Raw genomic sequence first — 17,337 nt, forward strand, 5'->3', positions numbered from 1 at the left:
GATACCAATGACATCGGTAGGACTAGGAAAAATGTTCTGCTGAGGGACTACGAGCAGCTCGGGGCTAAATTAAAAATTTAGCAAAGATAATAATCTCTGGATTACTACCTGAGTGACGAGCAAATTGGCATAGGGTAAATAATATTAGAGAAGTAAATGCGTGGCTCAAAGATTGGTGTGGGAGAAATGGGTTCTGATTCATGGGACATTGGCACCAGTGCTGGGGAAGGAGAGAACTGTTCCGTTGGGACAGGCTTCATTTGAACCATGCTGGGATCAGTGTCCTGGCAAATCGTATATCTAGGGTTGTTGATAGGACTTTAAACTAATTAGCGGGGGGAGGGTTCAATTGAAGGGAAGTTTTAAAAAATCAAAAAGAAATGAGAGAGCAGCGGTGCAGGGCAGTGAAGAGGCGAACGATAATCAAAGTGTGACAGGAAGGGGCAGAAAATATAAGTAGCAGAGTGCAGCAGAAGTTAGAACCAGAATGAGTAACAATGGTAAAAAGTCAAAGCTCAAGGCTCTTTATCTAAATGCACACAGCATTTGTAACAAGATAGATCAGTTGACGGCACAAATAGAAATAAATGGATGTGACTTGATAGCTATAACAGAGACGTGGTACCAGGGCAACCAAGACTGGGAACTCAATACTCAAGGGTATAGGCCCCCGAAAAGTTGCCTCACTGCAGGACAAAATATAAACCGGGAAATAACGGAGGCAGGTAAGAAGGGCGCTAAATTGTTATGGATGATTTTAATCTGCATATTGACTGGACAAATCAGATTGGCAGGGATAACATGGAAGACGAATTTGTAGAGTGCATCAGGGATTGCTTCTTAGAGCAATACATTAAGAACCTACCTGGGAAAAGGCTATTTTAGATCTAGTAACGTGTAATGAGGTGTGATTAATAACAGATATCATAATTAAGGATCCTCTAGAGGGTAGCGATCACAACATGGTAGAATTTCAAAGTCAGTTTGAGGACGAGCAACTTGGGTCTAAAACCAGTTTCCTCAACTTAAATAAGGGCAATTGCGGAGGTATGAAGCAAGACTTATCTAAAGTGGGCTGGGAAAATAGACTAAGGGGGAGGTCAGTGGATGAGCAGTGGTAGACATTTAAGCAGACATTTCATAACACTCAGTAAAAATTTATCCCAGTCAAAAAGAAGGACTCGATGAGAAGGATGAACCACCCGTAGTTAACAAGGCAGTCAAGGAGAGTATCCAATCAAAAACTAAGGCATAGAAAGTGGCGAAAACTAGTGGTAGGCCAGAGGATTGGGAATTTTTTTAGGAACCAGCAGCAGATGAGTAAAAAGCTAATAAAGAGGGAGAAAATTGATTATGAAAGTAAATTGGCAGGGAATATTAAAACAAACAGCAAGAGCTTCTACTGGTATATAAAAAGAGAGTAGCTAAAGTGAGTGTGGGACTCTTGGAGGATGCGACTGGAGAATTGATAACGAGGAACAGGGAAATAGCAGATAATTTAAACTATTATTTTGCATCGGTCTTTACGGTGGAGGACACTATAAAAATTCCAAAGATATCAGATAAGCAAGGAGCTAACGGGAGGAAAGATCTTGTAACAGTCCCTATCACGAGGGACAAAGTATTTGACAAACTAATGGGGCCAAAGGCAGACAAGTCGCCAGGACTTGATGGCCTGCATCCAAGGGTTTTAAAGGAAGTGGCTGCAGAGATAGCGGAGGCTTTGGTCGAAATATTCCAGAGTTCACTGGATTCCGGGAGGGTCCCAGCGGATTGGAAAACCGCTAATGTGACGCCCCTATTCAAGAAGTGAGGGAGACAAAAAGTAGGAAACTATAGGCCAGTCAGCCGAACATCAGCCATTGGGAAAATGCTAGAGTCCATTATTAAGGAAGTAGCAGGACATTTAGAAAAGATTAATGCAATCAAACAGAGTCAACATAGTTTTGTGAAAGGGAAATCATGTTTGACAAATTTGCTAGAGTTCTTTGAGGGTATAACAAACAGAGTTGACAAAGGGGAGCCGGCAGATGTAATGTATTTGGATTTCCAGAAGGCAATTGATAAGGTGCCACATAAAAGGTTATTGCACAAGATAGGAGCTCAATGTATTGGAGGTAATGTATTAGCATGGATTGAGGATTGGTTAACACACAGAAGACAGGAGTCTGGATTAATGGATCTTCTTCAGGTTGGAAAGACGCAACTAGTGGAGTGCCACAAGGATCAGTCCCCAGAGCCTCAATTATTTACTATCTGTATTCATGACTTGCAGGAGGGGGCAGAGTGTAATGTATCCAAATTTTCTCATGACACAAAAATAGGTGGGAGGGCATGTTGTGATGAGGACATAAGGAATCTGCAAGGGGATATAGATAGGTTGAGTGAGTGGGCAAAAACTTGGCAGATGGAGTTTAATGTAGGAAAGTTCAAGGTCATGCACTTTGGTAGGAAGAATTGAAAGGCAGACTATTATTTAAATGGAGGGAGACTCCAAAAAAATGCAGCACAGAGGGATGTGGGTGTTTTGTGCATAAAACACAAAAAGTTAACATGCAGGTGCAGCAAATAATTAAGAAGGCAAATGGAATTTTGGCCTGTGTTGCTAGGGGGTTGGAGTTTAAAAATAGGCAAATCTTGTTACAACTGTACAGGATGTTAGTGAGGCCGCACCTGGAGTACTGTGTACAGTTTTGGTCCCCGTATTTAAGAAAGGATATACTGGCATTGGAGGCAGTCCAAAAGAGATTCACTAGGCTGATTCCTGGGATTGACTTATCAAGAACGGCTAAACAGGTTAGGCCTTTATTCATTAGAGTTTAGAAGAATGAGGGGTGATCTTATTAGAAGGTACAAGATTCTGAAGAGGCTTAACAGGGTAGATGTTGAGAAAATGTTTCCACTAGTGGGGGAATCTCGAACTAGAGGATGTAGTTACAGAATAAGGGGACGCTCATTTAAAACTGAGATGCGAAGGAATTTCTTCTCTAAGAGGATAGTGAGTACCTGGAATTCTCCACCCCAGAGTTGTGGAGGCTAGATCACTGAAAGTATTTAAAGAGGAGGTAGATAGATTTTTGAAATATCGGGGAGATGAGGACTATGAGGAGCTAGCACGAAAGAGGAGTTGAGGCCTGGGCTAGATCAGCCATGATTTTATTGAACGGCTGGGCAGGCTTGTGGGGCTGAATGGCCTACTCCTGCTCCTATTTCTTATACTCTTATGTACAATGCTCCAGATGTGGTCTCACAAAGGTCCTGTATAGCTGCAGTCAGACATCCTTGCTCCTGTACTCAACTCCTCTCACAACGAAGGCCAACAAACCATTTGCCTTCTTAACTGCTTGCTGCATCTGCATGCTTGCTTTCAGTGATTGGTGTACAAAGACACTCAGGTCCCTTTGTACATCAACATTTCCTTATTTATCGCCATTTAGTGGTACTCTGCCATTCTGCTTTTCATATCGAAGTGAATAACTTCACACTTAGGGGAGACGATAGCATAGTGGTATTGTCACTGGACTACTAATCCAGAGACCCAGGGTAATGCTCCGGGGACCCGAGTTCGAAGCCTGCCAATAAAAATCTGGAATTAAGTCTAATGATGAAACCACTGTCGATTGTTGTAAAAACCCATCTGGATGCCCTTTAGGGAAGGAAATCTGCTGCTGGCCTACATGTGACTCCAGACCCATAGCAATGTGGTTGACTTTTAAAGGGCAATTAGGGGACAGGCAATACATGCTGGCCTGGCCAGCAACGCCCACATCCCATGAATGAATAAAAAAAGAATTTATCCTCGTTATACTGCATCTGCCATCCATTTGCTCAACATGTCTAAATTGCCTTGAAGCCTCTTAACATCCTCCTCACCACTCACATTCCCACCAAGTTCCATGTCATCAGCAAACTTGGAAATATTACATGTGGTTCCCTCATCCAAATCATTAATGTATATTGTGAATATCTGGGGCCCAAGCACTGATCCCTGCGGAACCCCACTAGTCACTGCCTGCCACTCCGAAAAAAAACCATTTATTCCTACTCTGCTTCCTGTCTGCTAACCAGTTCTCAATCCATGCCAATATATCACCCCCAATCCCTTGTGCTTTAATTTTGCACACTAACCTCTTACATGGGACTTTATCAAAAGCTTTCTGAAAATCCAAATACACATCATCCACTGGTTTTGCCTCATCTATTCTATTAGTTATGTCTTCAAAAAATTCCAGTAGGTTTGTTAAACACGATTTCTCTTTCATAAATCCATGCTGACTTTGTCTAATCCTATTGATATTTTCTAAGTGTCCTGTTATCACATCCTTTATAATAGGCTCTAGAATTTTCCCTACTACTGATGTTAGGCTTACCAGTCTGTAATTCACTGTTTTCTCCCTCCCTCCTTTAACAGTGCGGTTACATTTGCCACCCTCCATCCAATCTGCTGGGACTGTTCCAGAATCTACAGAATTTTGGAGATGACAATCAATGCATCCATTATTTCCATGGCCACCTCCTTTAGTACCCTGGGATGTAGATTATCAGGCTCTGAGGATTTATCGGCCTTCAGTCCCATTAATTTCTCCAGTACTATTGTTTTAGTAATATTGATTTCCTTCAGTTCCTCCTTCTCACTAGGCCCTTGGTTGCCGAGTATTTGTGGGAATTTATTTGTGTCTTCCTCCATGAAGACAGACCTAAAGTAGTTGTTTAATTGTTTTGCCATTTCCTTGTTCTCCATTATAAATTCTCCTGTTTCGAATTGTAAGGGACCTACAGTTGTCTTCACTGACCTTTTTCTTTTTATACACATATAAAAGCTTTTACAGTCTGCTTTTCTGTTCTTGCAAATTTACTCTCATACTCTATTTTTCCCCTCTTAATCAATTTCTTGGTCCTCCATTGCTGAATTCTAAACTGCACCCAATCCTCAGGCTTACTACTTTTTCTAGCAATTTTGTATGACTCCTCTTTGGATATAATACCATCCCAAAGGACCCCACATAACAAGATTATTAATTAACCCCTTCTCAATGCACAATACCAAATATAGGGTAGCCTGATCCCTAGTCAGTTCCTCGACACTGGTCTAAGAAAACCATCGCGTACACACCCCAGGAATTCATCCTCCACAGTATTATTGCTAATTTGGTTTGCCCAGTCTATATACAGATTAAAGTCATCCATGATTACTGTAGCCAATAGATTCCATGGAGCTTTTTGAAACCGAGCAGGGGAGTCCTCCCAGTACCCTGACCTCTGAGTCAGAAGGCCGCAGTTTCAAATTCCACTCGAGTGCACAATCTAGGCTGACTCTTCAGTGTAGCACTGAGGGAGTGCTGCACTGCCGCAGGTGCAGTCTTTCAGATAAAACATTAAAACCCCCCCTCCCCCAGGTGGTTATAAAAGATCCCACGGTGACGTTCGAAAAGGAGCAGCAAAGTTCTCCCTGGTGATCTGACCAATATTTAACCCTCAATCAAAATCACTAAAAAAGTCATTTATCTTATTATTGCTGACAAAGAAAGAGACATGCTGTGAAAGCTTTTCGTCTCGCACTCATCAGGGCAGATTCGCAAGAATGCCACATCTAAACAGAACAGCAATTTACACTGCATGAGAAGAGGGTGCTGATTGGTTGGCAAGAGGACTCTGATTGGTAGAGGTGTTGCCATGGAGAATGCACCAGGGAATGGTTAACTGCCAAGATTTTGTTTAAATTCAAGCCAAACACGTTGATTCTGATTTGTCAAGGTATTGCCATGGGGAATGAACCTGGGAATGGCTGTCCTCCAAACTTTAGTTTAGTTGAAAAAGGCACAATGTGTGGACATGCACTATCTGTTAAACTTTAAAAAAAAACAAATGCACACCTCGGGATCTTAAATTCAATCAGGATCTTCCAGCTGGCAATGGAGATCAGAAGGCCCAGGTGTCAAAGACACGAGCAGCAGCTTCGGATCAGAGGTTAACAGAAAGATCATGTCCACGCATTGAGCCTTTCTCAACTAAAGAAAAGCTTGAGGAACTGCAATTCCCTGGTGCATTCTCCATGTCAACAACTCTACCAATTAGAGTCCTCTTGCAAATCAGCACCCTCTTCTCCTGTAGAATAAATTGTTGTTCCCTTTAGATTTGGTATGTTTGCGAATCTGTCCTGATGGATGCAAGTTGAAAAGCTTCAACAGCATGTCTCTTTTTCCAGCAATACTCAAGTTCTGTACTACCAGGTGACTATTTATCTTATTGCAGTTTTAGAGAGCTTGCTGTGTGGAGTATGTTTTTAGTCATTACAACAGTGACTGCATTTCAAAAGTACTTCATTGACTATGAACCTGTTTTGGATGTCCTGTGGTCATGCAAGTTTTTATTTCTTTCAGTCAAAAAGCAGGTAGCACATCGTAATGATCCCAGTTCTAATATTATTCAGCAGGAACTTGGCGTTACTGTGCTGTACGACACTGGCTGCAATACATATACTCTTTTCATAACAAGAATGTTAAATGGAAGAAGCAAAAATGTCACTGACTTCATAAGGGATCCTTTTAATATTTCACCATGCATCTATCAAGTGAAATTTGAAACAAAATCTATGGGGTGGATTTTCCTGACCTTCGCACTTGGGGTGCAGCCTGTCTGCAACAGGGCAAAGGTCAGCAGAGAGGGGCAGTGCCCCTTTTCATTGGTGGTCTGGGGTTTCAGGGGAAGGTGAAGCTTGGCCTAAGCAGGCCACACGGAGTGAGGTGGAGGGGAGCTCCTGCCTCTCACTTGGATGTAAACATTAGTTGGGTGTCTCACGACCAGGGGTACCCAAAAGATACGATTTTCCAGAGACCCCTATGAGGAAAAGGTCTTCAGGGATCCCGGGAGTAGACTGAAGGCGTTCAGGTCAGCACCAACAAAACTCTTTAAAAAATAAACGCACACCTCGGTATCTTAAATTTCATCAGGAACTTCCAGCTGCCGATGGGGATCAGAAGGCCCAGGCATCAAAGACACAAGATGCCATCTTGGATCTGTGGTTTGTGACTGCCCCTACCATTGGCACAAGGCCCTGCCAGAGATGCCCCTAGACCACATAAATATCCCGGTTTAGGAAAGCCCAGCGATTCTGGGACTGGATTCTAGTGCCAGCGTGGAGGGCAGAAAGAATTCACACCCTAACATCTGAGGGGAGCTTCCATTTCACTTCAGACACTTCACACGTTTGCGTTACAGTCAAGGGCTTTAATGACGTCAGTTGATTTTACTCACTCCAGGCTAAGGAATTTTCTTGCTACTGGGACAGGCAAGTTTCATAGCGATTGCTGTGAAACCTCTCACAGTACTGATGATGGCTGCCAGGAACCAACTCCTTTAGCCTGGTGGATTGGGCCATGTTAGAGGTGAGGAGACCATTGGTGTTACCCCTCTAAAAGAGGACCCTCCTGCTCCCAGTGGTTCCATTCCATTTTTACCTATGCATCACTCTCTTCAATTGGCAAATACCCACGTGCACTTTTCCCATGTTTGTTGCCAGCAAATTTAATTCTTTCATGGGATGTGGGTGTCACTGGCAAAGCCAGCATTTGTTGCCCATCCCTAATTGCCCTTGAACTGAGCAGCTTGCTAGGTCATTTCAGAGGCAAGCACATTGCTGTGGATCTGAAGTCGCACCTAGACCAGACCAGGTGAGGGCGGCAGATTTCCTTCTCTAAAAGGCATTAGTGAACCATTTATATTTCACCTCTCTCCTAACTATACTCAGTTCTGCCGAAGGGTCATGAGGACTCGAAACGTCAACTGTTTTCTTCTCCACCGATGCTGCCAGACCTGCTGAGTTTTTCCAGGTAATTCTGTTTTTACTTTATTTGCATATTTTGCAGAGGCTCATTTTGCATATGTAATGGGATTAATGCCCATTTCTGGCATGGATAAATGACACCTGTTTTCTGTCCTTACTCAATAATGACAGGTAGCACGCTTCCATTTGGTAATGCGCACACTGGTATCATGAGGCTGTGTGAACAGATGCCTAGGCCTTGATGTTCATGTGTCTATTCAGAGTAAGAGCGGAAAATGCATTAAGTTCCTAGTCAATAAGAAATTTAGTCAGTGGACCGGGCAGAAAACACCAACTACAGTGCCGTAGTATTATCCAATAGATGCTTAACAAATATCCCAGGATATGGGGCCAGAAATTTTACAAAACTTATCATGGCACATCTACAGTGCACAGTTCAGGGCTCCTTTGGCTTATTTTCCTGGTAGCACACATCATTGCATTGAGTTGATGGCCAGTGCCTTTGGTGGTAACGGATGAGCTCAGAAGGGGCAAAGGCAAAAAAAAAACATTGACTGAAGTTTTCAAGCTTGAGTGGCAAAGTAGCAACTTAATGTGAGTAGTAATTATACCACAAACCAATACCATTTAGGGTCATTGCCCAGTACTGCAGCTTTCAAATATTTCAAATATTGTACCATGGCGTCAGAGAACAATAGAAGAGCACAATGAATTGAAGTCATTTGCAGGTCAAAAGTGAGTAATAGAACAACCTCTGACTGGAATTTTACAGAACAAACAACCGATATGCCACAGCATGCAGGGCAAGGGTTCAGGGGCTGAGCAGCTCTTCTCTGATACACACCCAATGTCCCGGGCCCAGGTTTAAAACGGAACAATGTGATCAGTTCAGGAACAACAATGTCACTCTGATAACATGGCAACTTGTCGGAGTCTGTACGGACACAATAATCAGGTCAAGTGTTCCACTGCAATCTCAGTGCACAAACTCAGTAAGTATGTAAATTGTCTTCAAGGGTCCGGAACACAGAGGGTTGTCACCTGAACTGCACGCGATCCCCAGACATATTTCATTATTTGTTGCTTAGTACACTAAACCTTGAAGGTACTAAGGTGACAGGAACATGTGGACCAAAGCACAAATTACACGTTTCATCAATACTTGAGAGTATTGAGAGTACAAAAGCAAGGCAGTCTTGCTTGATGAAAACACTGAGTGCCCTATATTGAAAGGGAGTTTCAGACACGAAACGCAGAAATCCAGTTTTGCCGCCAAACAGATTTTCTTTTATTCATTGATGTGGGCTTCACTGGCTGGGCCAGCATTTATTGCCCATCCCTAGGTAAAGTTGACAGATTTCTTTCCCTAAAGGACATTAGTGAGCCAGATGGGTTTTTACAACAATCATCTTTTTAATTCCAGACTTTTTAATTCCAGATTTTTATTGAATTCAAAATTCTACTATCTGCCATGGTGGGATTTGAACCCGGGTCGCCAGAGCATTACCCTGGGTCTCTGGATTACTAACCCAGCAATAATACCACTACGCCATTGCCTCACAGCTGATTGACAATCTCGGCTTCCAATCAGGCAGGCAATACTCCAGAGCAGGCTACAGCCCAAGGCAAGGGAGCCTGCGGCTGCCCTTCCAAATGTAGAAGCAGGAGATCTGATCACAGACCCTCAGGGCCTTCTTATCCAAAGGAAGGAGGTAAACTTGAGGAAGCAGGCATGCTTGTTTCTCCCTGGCCCACACAAGCTATGCTGTAAAGGCACTTGTCCTTTCCCTGGAGCTGTTGGGTTTCCAGAGGCCTAGTAAACTTAGTTTGGTTCTTCCATTTTAAAAATTTTAACATCTTGCCAAAACCCCAACCCACCAGTTTTGGGGGAGTTAAAATTCACCCCATTGTGTATAATTTTGGCACCACACTTTAGGACAGATGTCAACGTCTTGAGGCAGAATTTTATGTTCCTTTGCCAGTAGATTTATAGGCCAGGGGTGGGGGTGGGGTGGTGGGTAGCCTTCCACTGGACTCCCGCCCGCCCTGACCTCTCTGCAATTTTACACTGGGATGGGCGAGGCCTAGGTTGCCTGGCCCACCCTTGCCCCAATTGGGGCCCTTAAGTGGCCAATTAGTGACGACTTAAGGGCAGTTTTCCACCCGGCCTCAATTTTCAGGCTAGCAGGAGGAGTTCAGGGGCAGGAGTGAAGCCCAAAATGTAACCATTTTCAGGCTTCGGGTGGGAGGGGCAGCCTCTATCAGCAGCCTCCTGTTAACACTGGACACGACCCTCAAAAGGACTGGCCCCTGCAGGTTCTCCCTCTCCAGGAATACACCCACACCCCCTTCTGCCCACCCTCTTGGGCCTCACCTCCCCTCCCTTTCTTGAGATCCCCAAAGCTTATCTGGTCCCAGGCTCCCAGGACTTGGGCTCCGGGGAACGCTTGCAGTCCCAGTCCTGCCCACTGCAGCTTCTGGCACTGCAGGGACCAGAGAGCTGCCGGCCAATCAGATTGGCCAGCAACTCTGAGGCCGGGCTTCCTCCCGAGTGAGGGGCAGTAGTCCTGCCTCCAGCCAAGTTGGAGCGTTAAATGGCCGTGGGGCAGGTAGCATCAGCAGGGTTTGTTCTCCGTCGACTTGGATGACGGGATGGGAAACCCTGCCATCCTAAAAATCCTAACTTTGGAGACTGTGCAGGGGAGATTTACTGGAATAACAGGGATGTAGAAGTTCAATGAGGCAGAGACAGGGGAAACAAAGATTGTTCTTCTCAGGGCAGAATAGATTGGAGTAGATTTCAGAGGTGGTCAAAATTATGAGGGATTTTGATGGAATAAACAGGGAAAAGCTCATTTCACAGGCTAGAGAGGATTAGGAACCAGAGGACACAGATTTAAGATTATAGTAAGAGAATTGGAGAGGAGAGGGAAATAATTACTTTTTATATTGCAAGTTATGAATTTGAACGGACGATTTAAGGAGGTGGTGGAAGCACTTCCATCATAACTTTGAAAAGAGAATTGGATAAATGCTTAAGGAGATAATTTGCAAGGCTAAAGGGAAAGGGAAGAGTGGGATAACTGGATAATTCATTAAAATAGGTGACACAGGCACAATGGGCCAAATGGACTTCTGTGTTATATGATTCTGTGATGCCAGCAACCCAGAATTACATTCAATTTTGAGTCCACAATTTTTAGGCTGTTTTTAAAAATTAATAAGATTTTTGGAAAGGGACCGCCTTCCAAGATACCGGTGAACAGCTCCTTCCCTCCTTGCCACAACTTGCTTAAACATTTTAGATTACAAACTGCATACCTTGATTGATGAACAACGAATAACTTGGCAAGGAGATGGTAGCACGGCTTCTTTTTAACAAAAATTAAAGCAGAATTAATTGATGGATCTGTCGCCCCCTAACTGACTCGCTCAACAGCTCGGTGGAAAATTCACAGAGGTCAAAAGATGAAACCTGCAACATGTGTGCCCTTTACCACATCCAAAACTCCTAATTTTTTTTTATCAGTTAACATCAAATCTTGGCTTGGCGTTTACTGTTAAATAGAAACAGAACGGTGCAGCAAAGGGGGAAAAATCCGATCTGAAGCTTCTAGGCTTGTAGCAAAAATTGGCTTGTTCTCCCGCTCACTGTGACTGATTAGATTGACTGAATGCCAGTGTCCTAGTCTCTCGGCACCTAGTCTGTGCCTGGAGCCAGTGCATAAACACTCGGAAATACTGATGCCCAATCTTCAGAATGCTCATTGTTTTTCTATGCTTTGTACTTCCTGTAGCGGTGAAAGGCATTACTGAGTCTGTACTCACATTACTTATGGTTAGTGTCATTTTATTAGGCCCATAGGGATGATTCAGTGTCAGGGTATCATTAATCTCCAAGCTGATGGCTAGCATTTTGAACTAAGGGACGCTAGATGCAATCCTCCACCTCCCCCGCACCACCCACACCAAGCCTCCAGTATAACAGGTCAGTCAGGGAACAATGAACATGACAGGGTTAGGGCTAATGCTGTTTAGAGACTAGCCCTAGTTATTTTTAAAAAAATAAAAACAAGTGTGTTATGTCAAATTTACTGAAAGCTGTTTCAGATCCGCTTCCTTGCCCCACATTCCACCACCTGCCATGCTAAAGGAACCCAGAGATGTCTAAAAGGAAACAGTAATATCCCTTGAAGGAAACATTCAAAATATCCTTGCATTTATATGGCCCCTTTCACATCCTCAGATGTCAGAGTGCGCTTTACTTCAATGTATTATTTTAGAAATATAATCATTGCTGTTTTGTAGGCAACTAGGCCTCAAAAACAGCAATGTGACGAAGGATGAGTTAGTTCATCTGCTTTGGGTGCTTTTGGCTAGGACACGTCCCCTGCTCTTCACAGAGTAGCACAGGGTCTTTTATACCCCCCTGAAACAGACTGGGCACCTCTAACTGTGTAGCAGTGTGTGGGTACCGCGTTCAGTGTCGGCCCAGGTTTTGCAAAGGAAAGCATAGGGAAAAGGGGAAGGGAAGGAAGGACTTGCATTTATATAGTGCCTTTCAAGATCTCAGATCATCCCAAAGTGATTTACAGCTAGTGAAGTACTTCTGAAGTGTTGTCACACAATGAAGAAAACATGGCAGCCAGTTTACGCATAGCACAGTCCCACAAACAACAATGAGGTAACGGCCAGTTAATGTTTTTTTAGTGCTTTTGGTTTTAGGATAAATATTGGCCAGGCCACCAGGAGACTGCCCCTGCTCTTTGAACAGTGCCATGGAAACATTTGTGAGGAAGCAGATTTTGGGTTTCTAATTCCATCTGACAGGTGGCACCTCTGACAATGAAGCACCCCCTCAGTACTGCACCAAAGTGTCAACGTGGATTTTGTGCTAACGTCTATAGAGTGGGACTTAGAGGAGTCTGACATAGAGGAGAGAGTGCCACCACTGAACCATGGCAGAATGTTATTAGAACATATTAAAAAAAAGTATATTGAACAATTATCGGACTGTAGCTATACAATGGGCTGTAATTCTGAATAGCAATTTGATTGGAGGGTCTTGAAAGGAGGTGGTTGCTTGGGCGAGACCTCCTCGATCAGAGCAGTGCCAATGTGGGTCTGGTTCTTCTATTGAGCTGCCCATGCTTGCTGCTCCCTACCAGTACATTCTGTGATCCCTCATCTCTATCAAACGCTCTGCTCCCCCGTCACATTGTTTCTCTAGTGAGTTGCTTATTTGCTGCCTTGTTGTCTTGCCACTCTGTCAAATTGCCTGCAGGCTCTGAGATCTCACGTTGCTGTTCAACCACCTGCATTCCGTGGTCAACCAGTACTCTATTGAAATGGCTGCTTACCATGCCTTTAGCTCGGTTCAGCAACATGCTAGTGCCCAATGCAGTCTCATCTGGGTATCAAGCAGTCATTGCTTTCCTATCGTCCCATTCTCCTTTTAACTATTATCATCTATCCTATCCTCTAATCACCTTCCGACCTGCAAAAACTCTAGGAACAAAGGACATTTCTCAAAACAGCTGCAATTTAGGGCGTCCCAAGTGGAAACTCACTTACTAATGAGACACGTTGCAGCCTTCCATATTCGACGAGTTCGACAGTTAACATCTCCCCCTCCCATTTCATCATTCTGAAGGGACGGTTCCCTCTGCGACATCCTGGTCCCCTCTTCAGTCACCTCCAACACCCTGTCCCCTTCCCACTGCACCTTCCCATGAGAGCACAGGAGATGCAACAGTTGCCCTTTTACCACTTCCCTTCCCACCTTGCAGAGCCCAAACACTCCTTTCAGGTGACAGAGTGACTTAGTGTACCGAATTCACCGCTCACAATGTAGTTTCTTCTGCAGTGGGGAAGCTAAACACAGACTCAGTGACCGATTTGCTGAATGCCTCCATTCAGTCTGCATAAACCCAAGCTTCTGGTCATCTGACTTTTGAATTCTCTGCCCTACTCCCTGATTTCCCTGTCCTTGGCTTCCTATATCTTTCAAACGAAGCTAAGGTAATCTCAACCAAAGTTCAAGGAACAGCAGCTCATATTTTGATTAAACACCATCCGGCACTCCATACTCCATATCAGGTTCACTAGTTTCAACTCCACAGATGTTGCCTGCCCTGCTGGCTATTTCCAGCATTTTGGAATATTTATCCTTTCTTCCTCAAGCTGCTGTTGAACTGCCTCAACTCATCAAGTTGTCTAGACTTTCACTCCTTGAGAAAATTGCCTCAGAGCCTTAAAATCTGATCCCACATTCACATGTGTCTAACCACATTGTGAAAGTTAGTGTTGCAGCAAGGAGAACTCAGTTTCTCCTCTCAGTTCATCACCTCTTGCGTTGGTGACAAATTGTCAGAAGGTTTATATATTTATCTTTGACAGTGAAGTACATCGCCCTTTTTGGCATCTCCAATTGGAATGGGACGAGGGAAGAATTTTAGGAACACAGGCAGCTCAATGCATTAATGTTTCTGTGATGTCACCAATGCAAGCCCAATTTTAAAAAAATCTTCCTAACTATTAAGTTAAAAAAGAGTACCACGTGGTCTCCAGGTGGCTTAATTGCCAAGGGTTGGTGAGTTAAACAAGCCCAAGAAGACCCAGATTCAATCCCTAACCTGTGCTATGTCTGAAGATCACAGCCGAGCTGGTGATACAATCGGACTCAGCGCACATGAGCTTGGGGTAAAGCGGGAGAATCAGCTAGAGTTCCTGCTCCTGAAATTTATCCAGTGGCCCCTGCTGGAAGTTGCTTGAGCCTCGATAAGAACAGAGTTCAGCATGGCTGTGATGCCACATCCAGTTGGCTAGTTGGCCAGCACTGAAGTGTCTAGGGTCTTTCATGAAAAATCCAGCCAGAGTGTTCAGGCGACAGGAAAGGGGAAAATAGGAGGGAAGGAAAAAAAGGGGATTCATGGTTGTCATGGATTGATAACAAGCTCCTGATTGCAACACACGCAAACTCCTGCGGTCACCACAATGGCAGATCATTTGGCTTAAATTCAAACCCCCCACCACCACCAGCGACAGAGCCACAACTTTCCTGGTGTGGATGGGCAGAATGCCCATTCACGTTCCGACTTGAGGCCTTGTGGGTTCTGCGTCCCTCACTCCCAATGCACACAGGAAATGGGGGCAAAACAAACCTGAGGGGAAGTCACCTTGGGCAAGACGTCACCAACCCAACCTCTCACCAGGGCATTGGAAAGAAAGAATAGGGTGGAGCGGTGTGAGGGTGGAGTGGTGAGGGGATTCATTTAGAGTCTCTGTGTCCTTAACAGAAACCAAGTTAATCTCCTGTGTCACTGAAATTGCATTGTAAACTCCAGACTGTGAAAGTAGGCAAAGTGGTGGTGTAGTGGTAATGTCACTGGGCTAGTAATCCAGAGGCCCAGGCTAATGCTGAGGGGTACATGGGTTCAAATCCCACCACAGCAGCTGGCAGAATTTAAATTCAAATTAAATCTGGACAACAAAAATATCTAGAACTGAAAGTTAGCCATAGTGACCATAAAACATATTGCTAATGTCCTTATAGGGAAAGAAATCTGCCAGTTTGGCCTACAACTCCAGACCCATGGGGAAAATGGTTGACTCTTAACTGCCCTCTGAAGTGCTCTAGGAAGTTATTCAGTTGTATTCAAGAAAGTGGTTCACCACCACCCTCTCCCTCTCAAGGGCTGAGCTTGCCAGTGACATCCATAATCCTGTGAATTTTTAAAAAAAAAAATCACTGTGCTAATGACAGTGGATGTACACGTGTTCCCAAACTGTACAGGCATCCTAGTTGGAAAGGATAATAAAAGTGGAGGAAATGGAAGCAATACATCCCCCCAGCGAAGAGAAAAATAAATCAAGCGGAAATGAAGAGATTCAGGGAAGCGAGATAGATTGGGACTAGAAGAGTTTTCAATGTGGTAAAAACATTAGTGATTTTAGTCTAAATGGAAGTAGGTTCAGTGTTTGGGAAGAGCACAGAGATTTGGGATGCAGAAATTAAAAGGGGCACAACATGCAGTAACATTGTTACAAAAGCTAGATTTCAAATGTCCTACCTGGTGGCCCTCTGGGTACACTTCATCAACAGTGGAGTCGATCAGGTCATCCTCGTCAAAGGTGGCTCGTTTGTAGGTCGACATCTGAAGAGCCAAATGGACAACAGACTCTCTGAGTGTTTCCATCTCTCTTATACAGGCCCTGGGGGCCCTCCATATGATATATGAGCTCAGGTGAGGCCAGAACAACACTATGAAGCCTATGCAAACCACATCTCCTGTCACAATGGCTGGTGTGCCTAATCACACCTGAGCAAATCAACGCCTTTGAAAGCACACATTGAATCAGCACAGGTCGCAAAAGCTTTTCAGAACCTTCTTACACTAGACTCTCTCTTCTGCAATAGCACTTTCCTTTTGGGGTAACCAGACCTCCCTCAGCAGCTAGGTCGATTGAAAGCACCTCGAAGCAGGAAGCAGGAGTAATTTAGATTCCTTTCATGGTATTTCACAATGTGATTTGTGATAAGTGCTTCTGCATTCAAAACCCTGCTTAAACACAAAGGTTAGTTTAAAAAAAAGACTTCCTTGTTCCTGCATTCCCACATGGGCCACTCTGGTGATCTTCAGAAAGTAAGTATCCTGTTCAGATACAAACATACACAGCTTACTTTGCTTGCCAGGAGTCCTTTGTTACTTTACAAATTTGTTGTGACTGTTGTTAACCCAGTGGTAGTTTGGAGGGAGGAGCTTGTTAAGACATTCCTAAAGTGCCCTGATTTCCCTCCTGCGCTCAGAATGTTTCAAGCTATCGGCTGTCAGATTAGATTCTCACCAATCAGCTGCCCAGGTGAATCAAAAGGACTGGCTTAACCCTTTCAGCAACCCAAGCACTCAACACTGAAAAAGGACTGTACAATATACATTCCGAGAGGGTTTGCAGAAGTGGACTGTCTCATCCTAATGTGGATTTAATATTCACCCTGTATTTCCACCCTGACAGCCCAAGATACCATGGGCAGAATTTTTTGCTTGGCGTGTGGGCGCGCGTCCAGCACACTCGAGCGTGAAATAGCGCGCGATTATGTTGGGCGAGCACCCCAATGCCATCGCGCACACGCGCGATATTTCGGTCGGCAGGCGCGCACTAAACTCGGAAACGCACCCGCCGACAATTAAGAGGGTTATTAAGCCCATTAGCGGCGCAATTAACTGGGGTTTTTTGCTGCCTGTCCAACGTTACGGTTGGCGGGTGGGCAAATCGGCCAGGCGGCCTTTGCGTTTTTCAGGAAACCTCATCCAAGGGCGTGATGAGGTTTCTGATATTAATTTAAAAAACATAAAAATGTTTGCACACAATTTTCACCATCCATATGTTCGGGTGACTGATTCTGATGCATGGGCATTTCTTCCTGGTTTTTAAAATCTTTATGTTTTTGCAATTCTTCAGCTCCTGGAGGCGGCTTTCTGCCTTCAGGGAGTTTTCATTCGGCGCTGCCCAAAACCTGCGCTGACTTCAGCGCTCACCCTCCTCCTGCCCCC

General features: G+C 44.3%; 1 protein-coding gene across 4 annotated transcripts in view; it reads right to left on the reverse strand.

The window, feature by feature from the left end:
* The window catches only part of LOC144690609 (endothelin-converting enzyme 1-like), a 359,428-nt gene that overhangs the window by 159,325 nt on the left and 182,766 nt on the right, over nucleotides 1–17,337 (reverse strand). For 3 of the 4 annotated variants that reach the window (XM_078558277.1, XM_078558278.1, XM_078558279.1), the window contains exon 2: nucleotides 15,856–15,939. In XM_078558277.1, the coding sequence (XP_078414403.1) occupies nucleotides 15,856–15,939 (84 nt within the window). Of the gene's footprint in view, nucleotides 1–15,855; nucleotides 16,483–17,337 lie in introns of those variants that run through there. The other variant, XM_078558276.1, reaches the window with a different exon arrangement.

This window comes from Cetorhinus maximus, chromosome 15, assembly GCF_964194155.1.
Source record: "Cetorhinus maximus chromosome 15, sCetMax3.hap1.1, whole genome shotgun sequence".
NCBI classification, from domain to species: Eukaryota; Metazoa; Chordata; class Chondrichthyes; order Lamniformes; family Cetorhinidae; genus Cetorhinus; species Cetorhinus maximus.